Consider the following 18,005-nt stretch of genomic DNA (forward strand, 5'->3'; position numbering starts at 1 on the left):
TGTACGTATGTTGATGCATGATTTGTATGTAAAAGGCTTGATGGAACATTTGTTGGCTGCTCATAACTGATGGACCCATTAGTTTTGCCTGGGAAGGGTCTTGCATTATGTCTGTCCATAATTTGGCTGTGAGTGAGAAACAGTAGGACAACATTACCTGGTAATGTGTTCTCCTCTGCATGCCTCACTTAGGCAGGCGAATACACATGCAGATTTGTTGAAGTGGTTTTACGGGACTTTGTATTTATTCAGATATATATATGCACTCTGATGCACTAGTCTCCTGCAGTTATGAGTGACCTTTTATGTTGTACACCAAGTGCTCACAAAGAGCACAAGTGATTTGTATCTTCTTTCATGGATTGATGTTCATAATTATCTTCCGCATAAACGTTGACTTGGAAAGATGTCTTTGTTTTTACTCGTTAAAATGGCCTGAACGTACACAATAAAGAGCAAGCAAATTCAGGCTAATCATATATATATACAGTAGGTCAGTGCCTTAAACCCTTTACTGCTGTGATCCTTTGTACGAATATGGTTAGGCGGTTAGCAATGACTGCACGAAAATGTCATTCAATTTAGAAAACAAATCTTGGTTATGAAATGAAAAATTACATTTATACTGCTACGCGGTGAACATTTATCTGTGAAGAGCACGTGGGGAAGGGCAGCTTGGATATAATGAAGAGTTCTCACAAGTAGTTATGTGATATCGCCTTCTGTAGAATCCATCATCCCATTTTATGCCACACTGCAAATTGTTATTTAATCTCATGATATGACACCAGTATCACAAATGGAATAAAATTAGGAAATAAATAACACATTCTAAACGGAACCAGCACTTCCCCACAATGTTACGTGACTTTACCGAAAGAACTAAAGAGTATGGGACCAGCAGATTAAATAAATTGTGCAGTGCACAAAGAAAGAAAAATAGGTACGCCAACTTTAAGTTCACAAACTATTATTCTATTGTGTAACATAAACGTTCACTCATTCACACAATGTTTGTGTGGTGATTAAATAGGTTATCATGGCATGGAACACAGCGTGAACTGAGCAGGAAAGTCAACTGGATATGTACGCTGTAAAATATGAGCTATTCTGAAAGCAAATGCCATTTGTAAATACAATTATATGAAATACACATTTCAATAATTATCAAGTGGACATAAAAAGCTTCAACTGGCAAGAATTGACATACAATTTACATAAAGGACTCTATTGTCCTATTTTTTCCTTACAAAGAGATACTGTCTCTCATTTGGTTCTGACCTGCCGAAACAATGTACCATTGCCTTGCTCTATATAAGGCTTTTTTAAATAATAAATGTTGAAGTTGATAACATTTCCCTCCAACATTGAAGATAAACTATATTTCAACATTCAAAAATAAGTACATAAATCATATTCACTCAATTATGCCTCGGATAAAAAATATTTCCTTTCATCACTTTAAGGTTTCAGTTAATTTTATGGGTGCCTATTAATCATTAGTACAGAATCCAACAAAGTAACAAGGGCGGATATGCTAATTACAACACCATTAGCTCACTTCCCAGAGACATTAACTCACATGATTATAGTTTTGCTAAAAATCTATATATTTTGGAATAACTCCCCGCACAACCCAGCGCATGTGGGCAGATTTATAAGGACCATCCAAGCTCCATGCACATTCAAACCTAATTAGTGCCACTGGCCTCCCTTTAATTAAGGGATATAAATACTCTTTTTGAATGTATAGTGTCCACTACAATTCCAGAAAGGCTATTTATTTGCATACTTTATTGCAAATTATTATTCGTACATGTAATTTTTGTCTCAACTGCAAATAATAAATGTCCTGATCATAATTTCTCTCTTACAATATAATTTCTCAATGACATGTGAGAAATTATCTGCGGTATGGGTTGTTAATGGGTTGCAGGCATTGGAGCCCTTGATCTCTAATGTTGTCACATGTGTAGGGATAGGCGTGCGGTCGTGGAGTAATGCTTAGCACACTGGACTTGCAATCTAAAGGTTGTCGATTTGGTCTTGTGACACCGGCAGTTGAAACACTGAACAACTTTCTTAACCCCCCACCCCCGCCTCTGTTCACCCAACAGTATAAGTGTGTACATGACAGTGTATCGATTGGCATGTCTTCTATGGTGGGGTAAAGTATGCGTGTTCCCACCTCTTCCAAGATGCTTGGAAGAGTAGGCAAAAAATCCTACTAGAAGATCTCCCTATAGCTTCCTCAACGCTCCTGCTGAGAGAAAGCAATTCTAGGGCTGTACCCTTATCTCTACCTATGTAGGTTGAGATATTCAGTTGTTCTTGTCAAACAGTAGAACTTATGATCCCGTGAGTAAAACATAACATGCTGTCTACAAATAATGTACACTTTTGACATTTTAATATATTAAACCACAAAGTTGAGTTATTGCATGCATGGCCGTATCAGCTCATGTCCTGATCACTTTTAAAAACTGAACTGCAGCACAGAGCCACAGTCCCATTTGGATGAAGCTGCTTTTAAGGCCAAAGGGGAATTCGCAAGAGCCCACACACCAAACATGGACATCTTGTCATTATGCCGTCTTCATAATGGTGCAGCCTATGCACCATTTACAAAGAGTAAGAGTGGTGTCAGTGAAATGAAACTTATGTTTAACAGTTTGTGTTCGACGAGCTTCAAATTAAAGTATTGAAGTGTGTTTTTGTTGTTGTTCATGTATTTGCGGGACACTAAGCAGCTGTTATCCACCAGGGCCAATCTTTTGACGCTGTAATCACAAAATCTGAAAATCAAATAGAGCGAAAAGGGGTCTGGCGACGTAGTGTATGTGGAATAGGGGCTGGTGCCCCTCGGTTTTTGTTACATTTTCACGTTTCCAGTGTGCAGGTTCTTTTTCCTCCTTTCTTGGCATGTGTTGTGCTGCGAAACGTTTAGCTGTAGATTAAACTAAACTCTGATATTAAACATGTTAGCTTTGTAGGACATGCAACAGGATTTTCACTGCGAATTTTGAACACAGTCTTCACGTTCTATAAAGGATAAATATCCGATTATTTGGGTTCACACTCTCTATTAACAGTGCTCTGATTGTTTTACACTCTTTCATGAAGATAAAAAATTTTCTTAAGGGGCTCACACTGGGTTATAAATAAAGCACATATATAAGAACATAAATATTAATCTCTGGTATGTCTTATTATTGAATTCATGATCATTGTCGTGTTAAACTAATGCTCACTCTCTTTCATAATAGTTCACTATCTTTTCATTCTACTTCACATATGTAGTGACTCAGTCGGAGACAGGGTTCCCAAGACACCTTCTTAATTCTACACGTCGGGGAACTACAAGCGCTCCACATGCTTACACGCTAGTCACACATCCGCCTCTTTCGACGGCCCCATCTGGCTAGAACAGTTGGCGGGCTGTCTAGCAAGCGGCGTCTAAGATGGTCGAGACGGCGGCGACGAAGGTGACGAACATTTACACAGCGAGGGGATCCACTTCCAGCAACAGCCCCGAGCCCCCGTCCCAGGCCCCCTCTTTTTCTCCTGGCCCCGCCCTTGCCCCGCCCCCTTTTATAGAACCTACTGGCAGGTTCTCGGGCTTCCAGATCGACCCCTTCCTGGGCTTCCCCTGAGATCTCCTTTTGCTAACGTGTGTACTGCCCCCTGCTGCCAGTGTAGTGGGTTCACTCGTGACGCGGACGACGTAGTTGAGGCACAACATTTATTTGAACACCTGGGCAATGATACAACACTTGAAGGGGTAACGGCCCCTTCACCTATCCTGAACAGGGAAGACCCCTAACACTATCCCTGGCTGGTCTGCTCCCAGGTCCTCTGCTAAGAGTGCTAGGGGAGGCTGTCTGATCCGGCTCTGGTTAAGCACGGATCACGGCACCCAGCCGACCAGACCGGCTGTTATGAGAGCATCGGCTCTGAGACTCTCAGGGCTACGCCTCTGGCTTGCCCTGCCCGGCCCTGAGAAGGACAGCGAGCCAGGGGAGTTCCAGGGCCTATCTGCCGGTCTTCCGTTTTCACTGATTCAGCTTGTATACTCGACCACGAGCCCTCTGGCTCCCCGCCTTTTATACCAATTTCCCCTGAGGGGTGGGGCTATGGGGGATCCCAGCGACCACCCACAGCCCCCCAGGGTTAACCGTTGCGGACGTGGATGTAGACACCCCTGTGTGTGGGTGTAGACACCCCTGTGTGTTTGTCCGCTACCTCTCCCACAACACCCCTACACCAGTACCACTTCCCCGTCAGCAGCCTGCGTTATTACACTCCACATACATGGCTTTCAAATGCCATTCCAATTGGCTTGCATTAAGAGGTATTTATAAATGTGTGCGTATGTATAATTGCATGCAATTTTTGCTTCATGAGAACTTAAAATACACGAGTTGCATTATGTCCTTTTAAATGTGTATGTATGCATATATGCCACACATTTTAGAGAGCCTTATATTTAATATCAAGACATTTCACGAGACTTTAGAAGAAACAAATGTCGGACATACATGTCGTATATTTTTGTTGTAAAAGTGTTTATTTGTTTCATGATCATTCTTTATTTATTTGGGAGTAAAGTTTCAAGAGTGAACAGTATTTTACACCTGACGTTGCACTCAATCTTTACTGCCATAGGCCTCGGGTACTCTTTGTAAAAGCTCTCGAATTTTACCGCTCATAGCTTATGTTTGCTTCTGTGTTCTTTCAGTAACTCTTCCCCTTTCACCTTAATGGATTTTTTTCCCAGCAGACTGATGACTCATTGCAACATTTATATGAACACCAATGTCATACTTAATTTAAGACCAACAACCTTCTCTGCACACTTATCTTCTCACCAATAATGCTATAGTCACCATGAACTCTGCACACTTTAGATCAGGCCTCCTAAAACTGTGCATATCTACAAACTATACAGACTAGCTTAGTTTGTAGACACCGCCAGGATTAGTTTGTAGAATAAATGTAGATCATCTATAGAGCCCCATTGTTTCATTGATTTACGCTCGCTAACGAAGCAACGACACCAGGAGGCGACGCTGCTTTGTCTGGAAGATGCCCTCAAGGGACAGATGCATCATAGAACTGCGGAACTCGTCGAGTTCCCACTTGAGTATCGAGAAGTACGACTCGACCGCCCTCGTGTTGGCGAGCACCGATGCCAACCCGCCGCTGAAAGCGCGGAGGTTGTCGAAACCACTCGGCAGCACATCCCACGCGTCGTTGAATGTCGTCGTGTTGGTGTGCTTGTTGATGGCGTCGTGAATGATCGTGTCCTCCTTGTAGAGCTTGACCAATTGGCGATGCTCCTCCTCGACCATGTCGACCTTCACAGCTGACCAAAATTTCGTAACATGCACGCAACGCACTGCCAGCACGTCCTTCACGAACACACCAGGACGCATCTTCACGAGCTGAGCGGGCATCACGGGCGCCGCATCCTGGTCGAGAGCTCGATTGGCGTCGTTACGCTCTGCTTTGACGTCGTTGAGACCCGCGATCAGCGTCATCGCATATATCGAGATCTCCTTGACGATCCTTGTCTTGTCGACCTCATTGAGACCCTCGTAGCTCTCCTGCGCAAACGATCCCTGGTCCTCAATGTGGGCAATGATCGCGGCAGACGCGATGCGCATCGACTGATCATGATACGACACGTACGCCTCATCATGATTGTTGACGCCATCAACAATCTCAACACTGAACAAAACGGTGAGCGACCCGATAAGCGACTGAATATGCTCCTCCTTTCTGCGCGATGAGCAGCGACTGGCTCTGGAGCTGGACGATAGTGACGTTGATGGCGTCGATGGCGGGCACGAGCGCGTAGGTAAGAACCCACCAATCGGCGGTGGGCAGCTTCGCGGGGTTGTTCTCAGTAGTGTACTCGATCAATGCTCGGCGGTACTGCTTGTAGAACTTGAGCACGTTCCCGAGATTGGCCCATCGGTTAGCCTTCCTGGGGCACTTGACCTTCATCTTGATGATCAGGTTGTTTTGGGCGCGGAGGTACACCGAAAAGTCGTACACGATCTTCACCCAGCTGCCATCGAAGACGCACTCGGCGGATTTCTTGACCACAATATCGATCTGATGAGGCGGACACCAGATTCGAATGACGTCGTTCTCGGCCTCCTTCACAATGAGCGTCACCAGCCCCCCATGACGCCCAGTCATCGTATTCTCGCCGTCCGATGAAAAGCCGATCAGCTTGGCGCGCCAGTTGGGGTACAGCGCGTCGAGGAACTTGACGAGCATGCGGAAGATGTTCTGAGCAGTGTGACGCTCGAACATAGGGATCGCGACCAGGTGCAGATTGACGAGGAAGCCGCGGTAACAAACGCGGGTGCGCAGGTTGAAGAACGACTGGCCGCGGTGAGTACTGCCGTCGCCAGCCAGAGAGAAAGCCCACACCGATGGATCGTCGATTATCCTGGCGATCATCTGCAGCCCGACGGCCACCAGAACACGGACTGACTGTGCGACGATGAGGTCGTTCATGCCCTGCAGCTTCGGCGTGTTGGTGCGGATCCTGGCATGATCGATGGCAGCAGCCGTTTGACGGAACGACATGCCGACACCGACGTGGTCCATGGCGAGCTCGAAGCGCATCTCGTTCTTGATTGTTGCCGTGTACGTCAGGCCTCCTAAAACTGTGCATATCTACAAACTATACAGACTAGCTTAGTTTGTAGACACCGCCAGGCTTAGTTTGTAGATATGTGGCGCTATTTATAGCGAATCTACAGTTTTAGGAGGCCTGCTTTAGATCCATATTTTCCACAGCTGTGAAGTATGGGTGTGCTTGTCATTGTAAAAGTTTGCCACAGAAAAATAACAGGAACTCATACTTGGGGTAAAGACAAAAAAAAAGTTACGAAACAATTATTTTGATTTTCATTCAGTATATCCAAGAACATATGACCTATCAGAGGTGTCATTTTTTTTATATTAAATATTTTTTTGCACATTTGAAACATTTCATGACAATTAGTTGAGCTTCAGAATGTTATTGCAATAACAATAGGATAGACAGCATGTTTAGCAATTGAAAACGATGACAAATAGAGATAGGGTGTGCAGTTTTTTTTTATAATCACAGTTTTTTACTTGTTCATATTTAAATTTTTCACAATTTCATTATAATTTTAATGTACAGTACGCATTCATAGTTGATTTTTGGGTCAGATCTCGTAAGTAAAATGCGTGTCGTTAAACCCTCATCCACCTGACACAGCCAAGTTGTCACGTGAACAAACGGAACCATGTACGAGTGCGTCGGCACGCCGATACGTTGGAGACAAATCTCACAATTTTTCAATGTTGTGGAGGGTGGACAACACGCATTTTACTTTTGCAATCCGACTCAAAAATCTACTTTGAATCGTAATATTGGTTTGCGAAAGCCCACGTGTTAAGTATACGGTATCGACATTTTCTCTGAACGTGCAGTGTGATTAAAAAGTATGTTTTAAGTAACTTACAGCTGCACAGGGTATTTCATAAGGTTTAAACGGTTTATCTGCATGTGAAAACATAAATACAAATTAATTTGATAACCAACCGATCACAAATCCAATGTAACTGTTTTGATGCAATCTGATTCTCATGATTTGCTTTTGTAGCCATGTTATACACTTAACTCCCAAACCAGTAGATAGATCGGATGGATCGAGGATGCTGCATATTCTAAATCTGACCTGCTCCGATTACTACAGCCCTAGTAATGGACAATGCCCAAGACATTACCTGGTCTATGTATTTCCTTTGAAGGCTACAGTTTTTTGATAAATGCGTTGAGTTTATCATTATAACATGGGTCATTGTGTCAACATCATTAGAAGTGCATTACCACTGGTCAAAGCTGATAGACCTTTTCCCCTCTGTTTCTGTGGGCAGGTATACGTCTATAACAACGACCTTTATTTCAAACCGGACTTGCAGTCAGCGCCCATCCAGATCACCTCCACTGGGAAGGTGGGCTCAGTCTACAATGGGATTTCCGACTGGCTGTATGAAGGTATGACATCACCATATGTTTGTTGAACTTATTTCGCACCGTACGCTAATCGGAGGTGCGATAAGCGCGGTTGGCTGGTCGCACCTCCGACAAATCGTACCTCCACTAATCGGAGGTATGATGTGTGGTTACATCCTGGTCCCTCTATCTTTGTGTCTTGTATTATAACATGAGTCTTACTGCAGTGTCACTATGTTGGTGAGATGTTAACTATGCCTCCTGGTATATAGATCATGGGTTCGATCCCGACCCTGACGCTTGTTGTTTTATTAGCCTTTTATAATAGGGTATAAGTTACAGCTGGTATCCTTCTCCAGTCCCCTCTCTTCCAGCCCTGCACACGGACAGTGCAATCTGTCAGCCGAGTGAAGGCTGAATGGTAGTACAGAGCAGGCAAAAGTGGTATGTTTGAGTTACTCATTCATCAGGATCCCAAGGTATCGTTTGCCCACATAAGGTGATGCGAAACACGGTTGTTGAGTGTGTGCTATCCACATATATACGTGCGTGAATTGTATTTATAACTTGATGTTTAGTGTAAGGTGCTTATTTCCTGGATTAATTGGTGTGTAAAGAAGAAGCATAGAGAGGTGTTCATTTTTAAAGGTGACTTTGCCATCAGTTGAGCAAGTCCCATTAAAATGATTTGACTGAGACTTCACTCACACGTGATCCACACGATCTGGTAAAGTTATTGACGAGCACACACGTCGTTGCACGCCAATACCTGTAATTTCAGCAATACAAATATGCTTCATTTGCTAATGGCGTGAGTGAGTTCTCAATACAGACAGAAAGGTGGTCACGAGGCATCACACTGTGCCAGATTACCTTTATAAAACATTCGAAATAAAGCGTTTCTTTTCAGTATCTGTTCAGCATTGCATTTCAGAGATGTCTGATATCTGCCTCAGCAAATCTGTGGAAAAGGATTGCGCTGAGCAAGTATCTGACTATGAAGGCAATTATCTTTTGCTCAGCACATCATTATTATGGCGCAGGTAGAAAGTGTACATGGCAGCGAAGCTTGGTTGCTGAGCGAATAACAAAAGCAGGAGATTGTACTGCATTGTTTAAAAAAAAATGTACGACAAGATCCCCAAAAGTATCATTCATTCGTGTTCTTACCCATGAACATCAAGTATGTGGTGACAGGTTGGATGTTTAGTGTAGTGCGCATTGAAGTGAGACTGTCTGCAAAAAAAAGAACATCACGCTGTGGCACTGTACATAATTTTCCGATGACTGGGGGAGCCTAAAATCTTTACATTCGTTTATAATGTCCCTTCTTTTTGAAAGAAAAACAAGGTGTTCATCGTATTCATGTTCCTGCTGCCGAAGAACCCAACTGTTTGCTCTCTTCTTTTGTGTTTCTCTCTCACTGTAAAATTTGCCAACCATTCTCCGAGCCCTGCATTTTGCATTGAGGTCTCCTAAATTATGGGAAACAAAAGAGGGGTTTGGCTTCAAGAGTTGGCAGGCTAACATTATAGCACTTGCACATCTGCACGATCGAGGTAATTCAAGTATATAATCATGTCTAAAAAGGGCAAAAGTGTGTATGAGGGCTGTTTGTATACAGTACATGAGTCAGACTCGGTGAGGCTCTTTTGGATAAAGGAAAACAAATTGATAAATTGATTACAGTGCTTGAACAAAATAATGTTTACTCTGTCGTGCTTTAAAATAAAATCTTTATTGCGTGGGCATGCACATGTGTGCGTATTTTTGTATCAGCCCTGTGAGACCAAGTCAGCCAGGCATGGTGCAGGCCACACCAACAGCGCTTGTTCCTACGGTCCGTAAGGCCACATGGGGGATACTGCGTTTGTTCTCGCAGTTGTACTTTATGGCTCTCTGAGTTTGTTGGGGGGTTTGTACCGAGTGTGCTACGGCATGATGTCCGACGTTTCAAGCACGTGGGGAACAAAAGTCAGACACCATGCCGAACAACACGCACTAACACTAACGCAGATCAGAGAGCCACATGGGTGCTGTTTGTGTTTGTCCAGAGGAAGTGCTACACTCGTCCGTGGCTCACTGGTGCTCTCCGGATGGAAGCCGTCTTGCCTTCGCTTCTATAAACGACTCAAATGTCCCGCTCGCTGAAATCCCACAATACACCGGGGCTGTTTACCCCACCAGCAGGAAATACCCTTACCCCAAGGTGAGTCTCTTGCAAGTTACCAGATGTTGGCATCCACAACAAACCATGGCTGTTTGCCTTGATTTGTTGATAATTCATGTCTAATGGCCCCAATTAAGTGCAATACTTTCACGTGATTCAAGATGTAGTGAGCACCTATAATCTATCTGAATTCACATTCAAGAAAATGTCACAATGATGTTTATTTTTTTTCCAAGATACACAACCAGTGAGTAAAGTGAAGGTTAATAGTACCCGGAATGCTACTGTAATGACATGATGACACCTGCTGGCTGGGAAAGGGAAGCACGGGTACGGGCACGGTTAAGATAACATCCCATCGGAGAGGGATAGGTATCTGGGGCAAAGGTAACAGGTGGGGTTGGCCGAGATGCTCCGGGAACCTGCTCGAAGGTTCCACGAGAGGGCGTGGCCATAGGCGGAGCCGAGCCACGCCTGTGGAGATAAAAGGGCGAGCGGACCCGGGGCTCGGGGTTCGTGGGTGGATTCTTGGGTCGCTGCTCGCCGTCATCTCTCTCCGTCGTCCGGCCACGAGGATGATCTCCTGCGGGGTTTCCATCGCCATCCTCGTCACGCCGCCAGGCAGCGGCGTAGCCGAGTGAGGGCGGTGGGACCACGTCAAGTGATCGGCTGTGTGTTGCCAGTAGAGACGTTAATATCTTAGCGGTTTACTCAGAGTGAGAAAAATAAGGTTGGCCTGTGTTGTGCCCGTGTGAAAAATAAAAGAAGAAGTACCCTCGACATGACGTGTCGCGGAAGTCGTTCATTACACTATTACTGAATTGAACATTTCACGTGAAGGTTTTAGACATGTATACATTATTAATTGGAAGCTCTCTGTGACACATAAATGCCAAATACTTTAATTAATTTTAAAAAAGTTCAGCTATGTACTGAGACAGCATTCAAATGAAAAGATCATCAAATTCAGTCAGCATTACACTGGGGGAAATCTAATAATAATTGTCACATTCAAACAGCTTTAGGCTATATACTAAAATGTTATAAAGAAACTAGACCATTTAATTATTCTATTTCAGAAATGATGGTGGTAATACTAGTGCGTTCACAGTACATTAGGCAATTATAGTGGGTGGGCTTATCCATTGCTTTGCGGCTGATAGGGCAAGATTTCCCACCACTTTTTTGCATCACACTCGACATGGTATGGATGCCATCCCTCGAGGGGACTGCACAGTGAGTGCATTGCTACGCAAATCCAATCGCCCCTGGCGCTTAAATTGCTCACAGCGCCTCTCCCATTTGGCAGACCGCTGATGCAGAACCGTACTGACAAGTCCAGATTCTTAATGTCCACGCATGTCACCTTCAAAATACAGGCGCGTCTCTTTCCCATTCCTTGCGTGGGCTGGTAATGCTGATGAGGGGCTAGATGAATTAAAGTGCTGTAAAAATTATCACAGTCTTTTGCCAATTAAAACATGCTTTACTGTCTATGAGTCTGGTTTTTGTATTTTGAACAAAAAATGGAAATACTATTTTGTTACAGTTTTAATTGATTTGTATTGATGGGCATGGAACTTTATAGATGACTTATTATTATCTGGACATAATTGGAGAAGAGTTTTCAATTCCAAAATAACGAATGACCAAATCCATGAGCCTTTGAGGAGTCGCTTAACATTGATGAATATAAATCTAACGTTAACTTGTAATGATGGAAAGCGGCAGCTAGCTGGTGAGTACCATCTGGAAAATATTTTCCCATGTAACCCAGCATCTTCAATTAAAATGTAGTAGCTCTGCTTTCTCTCACAGCCATAATACTGTGCCTGTAATGGAGCGATTGTCTCGCTCGAGTGGGCAGCAGAGTACAAGCGGAAAGCCGTTTTACTGGTCGGGTACTCTGTTTCATCGAACGGCAAGGCTGAACTCATGCCCTGCATGTCAATGATATCCTGGTCATGTTGGGGGCATGGAGGTATCCTGTGGGATATGTATCCAAGAGTCTGCGTTTGTACAAAAACCTATGATATATCGGCGTGCACACGCACACACTGACACACACAGGCATAGGTGGGAATGTGCATGTCTTTGTGTGCATATCTACGTGTGAACCTATGAGTGTGTGCCTTTGTCTTTGTGTAGTTGTTTTATGTGTGTGTGAACCCGATTCTCGCTCACAGCAAACAACAGTGCTGTATATCTGAACTGGTCCTAGGTCTTCCCTAGATCGATTCAGCCTTAAATGAGCACCTGGTGCAGTGTGCGAACATGACGACTGGGGAGGCATGGTGCTGGCCACCCACCCCTTCGTGTGCTGTGTCGACCTTGATAGGTTCTCGCAAATAGCATTTGCTCCAACAATCTGTTAAAGCTATGTGGGGGATCTTTGTCTTTTGTGTTAACCTATGAGTCTGTGCGTGTCAGGGTGTGCGCACTGTATGTGTGTGTGTATCAGTGTGTGCATCTGTGCACACCAACCTATGTGCGTGTTTCGTGTCATAGGGTTTAGTGCAAACGGGGCCTCGTACGCATTAATCAAGCAGCCCCTGGGAAAAAGGGGCTCAGCATCGATGTGATGTACCCTGCAAACGGGATGCATATAAGCACAAACATGCAGTGCACCTGCCTAACCTGCGTGTGCGTGTGAAGCATGTACAACCTACACAAAGCTAATGCACGTATGCACTCAAATAAATGCACGCGAATCGACTCGTGCACACAGACTACAAGTAAGGGATAATGTGTTCAAATAGCAGAGAGGAAATATGGTACATTTACACTGCTGCCAGCATTCAGAGAGGTATGCACAGTGAATCATTCTGTCTCCTCACCAGCATACATCGGGGACCTGCCAAATTTAGTAATTTAACCTGCACTCTGAAGCTGAGTAGCTTTTTCAATTAAAGAATATTTAACATTTTGTATGTTTTGCATGTTTTCATTATTACATCCAATCAATTCATTGCTTAGCCACGTTGCATTTCCTCCAGTATATTGGACTGGAGGAAAGGCACACAAACGCCAGTGAATGTTCTCTGCATATTATCTGGCATTCCGGTGTTAATATGAGCTGTAGCTATATGCGATTATTAAAACTGCATTCCCATGGTCACCGTGCAAGATAAAGGACTCTATCAGCAAAGTCTTTTGTTGGCCTAATGGACCAGTCAATCAAGGGTGCCACCTATGCTCTTTGTAAGGAAATGGCTTACACTTAGTATTTTAATTAAAATATTGCAAATGGTGAATGAACATGTAATAATAACAGTGCACACACTTTTTTTATGTAGGCCAGAAACTGAGTATGGGGAAATAATAAAAATGTCCTGACAGTATTTTGATATAGAATCAATGTCTCAAAAAACCGATCCCGAATATTTGTATTGTTTGGAGTGGGTATGTGCACAGGTGAAAAATATCAATCGAGCTTACTGCTTTTAGACAACAGTGTACATATATAAAAATACAAAAGCACATCTGTATGCAGTGGCGTAGTGTTAATGGTACTGTACTACAATCCTGGTAACCTGGTGATTTTTCTGGCTACGATAGCACCAGTGGTAATGTGTGTTTAGATCTGGCCTGGACTGCCACCACAACCACGCTCTAAAGGTCTGCTCAGACTCAAATTAGGATCTAGTGGTGTGTGTGAACATTGGAACTGGGGAAGCTATAAATGCCACTCCGCTGTCCGCCATCCTGGCCTTAACGAGTGCACTTCCCCAAAACAATCCAATTGGTTTCATGAGGGGTTTTGCGTATACACACCAGAAATGGCTTGTAAAGTTACGTGTCGCTCATATGATTAAACAAACAATTTTATTCCTGACCGTTCAGTACGTAACACATATTCCGTCAATGTTGTGCACACTTAGGCAGGGCAGAACAACCCAAGAGCGCGACTATTTTTGGCCGATCTGAACTCACCCAGCCCTGCCACAACAGAGCTTCTTCCTCCTGAGACTCTCAAACAAAGGTTCGATTACAGATGTTGCACCCTTCGGCATTCCACACTTTCCACCTCACACCCACGGAGTTTGCATTCCCAAGTGAACACAGCTCACATTGTAGTCTTACACAGGTTTTACTGTGAGGCTGATACATTATGCAGTTCTAGATCATATAATCTGGTTCTTTAAAATGGAGGCATTTTCCCAATTAATTTATTTTTTGTCCGTGTTAAGTTGGTGTCTTGTGTAGTGGACACCACAGATGAACAACGAATAATGTGGAATTCTAGTCAAAAATGCTGAACGTGAGCTATTAACACATTGGGTGATTTAAATGTTCTTGTGCTGCTTGTCTTTTGGTGGCCATTGTCCAACACTGGTGAGACAACCCCAGACCAATCAGTTTCAAGGGCAATGCATACATTATCAAAGTGACATATATAGTGTGCTTTTTTCTCCCAAACTTGTGTCACTGCGCAATAGTGACGCCTTGTAATTAGTTTCTATTTAGTGTTTGAACATGGTAACACCTTATATTTATGCCACATGTTACAGCCAGTTTTTTTGCATTTATGAATGTGTAATTATGGTTTACAATTGTTTTGCTTTGTCATTGACAACTCGCGTTCCTCTTTCGACAGGGAATTTTACATCCCCATGGTGGCCTGGGTAATGAACAGCATGCTGGCCGTTAATTGGCTCAGCCGGGCTCAGAACTTCTCCATCCTCACCTTCTGCAACGCCTCGTCTGGAGTGTGCTCAGAGGTGTGACTTGCTTGACACTGCTTGGCCTTTATGGAAAGCAGGCCAATTTGTACGGCAAAGACCAATAATGTGCTCGTTTCCTTAATGTTTATTGCGGCTGCAAGCTTTTGTGAATGAATTAGCCATGCCGTTAAATCATTGACATTTAGAAATCAGGTGAGAGCCTGGGAACCAGGCTGGGAACCAGGCTGGGTACCAGGCTCTTCAGACCCAGCTAATGGTGCAGGACTGTCTCAGGAAGGGAACCAGTATATGGGTCCTTGTGCACATGAAACATCGGGCTCTGTGGGTTCATACCCCCCATGCCCCCCCACTTCTCTGTCCACCTCACTCCCTCCCTCCTATACATTGCATTGATGGGGGATTAGAGTTGCAGTATGCTTTATCCCAAACATTTGAAATAAAGTTTAATGAAGGTCTGGGTATAAATTTGCATATTTTTAGTTCAAATATATATTTGTTACTTTTTGGCCATATATATTTGTATCACTGACATTGGAAAGAAGTTGAACATCCTCCAAGCATCTTGATTGAACATTGACTCCCCCCCCCCCCCCGAGCATTTTGACTGGTTCCTGCCAAGTTCTGAGCATGTGGTTCAGTTTGGGAAGGGGCTCAGAGGACCAGATCTGGAATTAAATGGGAACCTCTCTACCAGGGACTTCTTATTTCTCGACCTAAGCTGTTGGGCCTGGCTCAGTTCCCACTGGCCATGGAAACAAGGCATATGTCTCTTTGGTATGGAAAACCTAGAAACTGAATACAATAACAAAAACTGATAGCCCACATTATACAGTAGTACCCTTATGTTTGTTTTAATAACTGATGAAGCAGCATATTTCCCTTCAATAAATATTTGTATTATTGTGAGATTTAACATTTTTTTCATATTTGTTTTTCAGCGACACAAAGAGAGTTCTGAAGCCTGGCTTTCTGGACAGGTATGTGTTTGTTTCTAATGGGAATCCATATCTACTCTAGCTCCACAGAGTTTGTTTTACTCTGGTGTAGTAAAGTAAACACATTGTAATTAATTCCTGCCACGTTAAGACGCATTTTACAATTTTAGCACCAACCCCATGCCCAGATCCAGAGGCCATATCCCCATCTATAGCATATAATAATAATTTGCTGCTAGTTTATTGAATTCTGTAATGTAAAATCCGGTAAATGGCCATCCTTTTAAAAAACATTAATACCTGTGGCCACAGGATTTGCGACTGTGAGAAGCCACCCGTGGCTTCAGTTATCTATTAATGGATCATTTTGTTTGCATTATCTGTACTTTAATCTGCAGACTGAGTCACCGCTTTTTTCTCCGGATGGGAAGAGATTCTTCCTGCCATTAGCAGCGAAGCAGGGCGGCCGTGGGGCTTTCCACCACTTGGGAATGTTCAGCTTGCAGGTACCAACATCTCCAGCCATGTTCGTCCAACAAAGGGCCCAAAGGCACATGTGCAAACAGTATCCTCGAATAAATCTCACAATTTAACATGTGCATTTCATGTGACAGTATATTCAAAAAATCTTTCATTGATGTTCTGGAGAATTTACTTGTCAATTATGACATGTCAAAAAAACTACAGATGCAGTAATACTTCTTGAAGCCGGACTAATTTGGGGAGGGGGGTTCTCCGATTATAGGGGATGTCCGCCATTCATTAAATCATTAAACCATGCCACATCACCATCATAACATTTATTTTACACATAATTAACACATGACACATTTCATTAACACTTTATAGCGTCAGAGTAACTAACATACTTTTTACAATTTAGCATTTACAATTAATATATGCTTTTTAAAATCAAGTTACTTACCATCGCCATGAAGCAGAGTTGTAATGCTGAAGTTCACTGGATGCTAGAGAAATCAGGTTTCTGATGGACTAATAATTCAATAAATATACTTTTCAATTAATTTAAGCACATTACCGCTTCATATTTGTGAAAAATAATTTTCTAAAACATGAAAGAAAGAGAGAGAGAGGTCTCGCGGAATGCTTCACTGATTGCACACCAAGAACACACATTTGTGTCTATAAACTGAAGCTGCAATATGCATACGTATTTGTATGCAGTGCTAATGAGTTGTATTGAAATAGATTAATTAAAATGTTTAACTTGCTTTGCTGGTGGAATACAGGAAAGGAGAGGTCATGACGTGCGATTTATCACGTCTGGTGACTGGGAGGTGACAGCCTTGCTGGCTCACCACCCTACCCAGCGCAAGCTGTACGTATGTGTGCTTGTGTGTGCATGTCTGTTTGTGCTTGGCCTCAAGGTGCACATAGGCTGGCACAAGTGTCGTGGTGACGTCACTGCCACTCAGTGGTTGTTGTTGTTTGTGCTTGCAAATGTGTACCTGTGGTTTTCTTTTTCCTTTACATTTTCACTGATGATACATATTGTAATCGTTGGGTTATAATTGTGCATAGTTTCGAACAAAACAAATAAAATGTTTACTTTTTAACGTATGAAAATGTTACAAATATACAAAACAAATCTAAAGTATATTTATCTCATTCTCTAGGTACTATTTGAGCACTGAGGATGGCCCAACAAATCGGCATCTGTACAGGTGGGACTCCACAGTTTACATATTCCTGCAAAACACCTCAGAAACCAAGAAAAACGTTTCTCCTCACAATGTCTTAACTCTTAAATCTTGACTTAAAGCTTTCGTGACTGCAGGAATTAATATTCCTGGGTCTCTCGGTAAAGTCACATAGATAGGTTCAAAGAAAATAACAAAAATAACAAAAAACTATTTTTTTTAACCTATCTACGTGACTTTACCGACAGACCCAAGAATATGTCCTAACTCTTCTTACATAATTTAATAGTTTATTGCTTTTCTATCCTTGTAAATCATCACACTTGCTGTTTGATTGAAAGATGTTTTTCCATCATTTCATTTATAATACGAGAACGGAAAATTGTTCAAGCTGGAGAAATGCACCAAAACTCAGAAAATATTTAGATTTTAAAAGTAGAAGTTTTTATTTTCAGAGGTTGTAATCTTACCCGTAGAGTGGAAAAACATGTCGAATGAAAACAACTAACAGCTCAGTACCACTACCTCACTGCCATCTGCAGTTGC

General features: G+C 43.0%; 1 protein-coding gene across 5 annotated transcripts in view; it reads left to right on the plus strand.

Annotated features, from left to right (window-relative positions):
- LOC144943153 (inactive dipeptidyl peptidase 10-like) overlaps window positions 1–18,005 on the plus strand; it is a 103,851-nt gene that overhangs the window by 66,299 nt on the left and 19,547 nt on the right. For all 5 annotated transcript variants that reach the window (XM_078870390.1, XM_078870414.1, XM_078870383.1 and 2 more), the window contains 8 exons: window positions 7,930–8,050; window positions 10,063–10,217; window positions 14,060–14,160; window positions 14,776–14,899; window positions 15,802–15,840; window positions 16,197–16,304; window positions 17,049–17,137; window positions 17,436–17,483. In XM_078870390.1, coding sequence (XP_078726516.1) covers window positions 7,930–8,050; window positions 10,063–10,217; window positions 14,060–14,160; window positions 14,776–14,899; window positions 15,802–15,840; window positions 16,197–16,304; window positions 17,049–17,137; window positions 17,436–17,483 — 785 coding nt within the window. The remainder of the gene's footprint in view (window positions 1–7,929; window positions 8,051–10,062; window positions 10,218–14,059; window positions 14,161–14,775; window positions 14,900–15,801; window positions 15,841–16,196; window positions 16,305–17,048; window positions 17,138–17,435; window positions 17,484–18,005) is intronic.

Source organism: Lampetra fluviatilis, chromosome 2 (genome assembly GCF_964198595.1).
Source record: "Lampetra fluviatilis chromosome 2, kcLamFluv1.1, whole genome shotgun sequence".
Lineage (NCBI taxonomy): Eukaryota > Metazoa > Chordata > Hyperoartia > Petromyzontiformes > Petromyzontidae > Lampetra > Lampetra fluviatilis.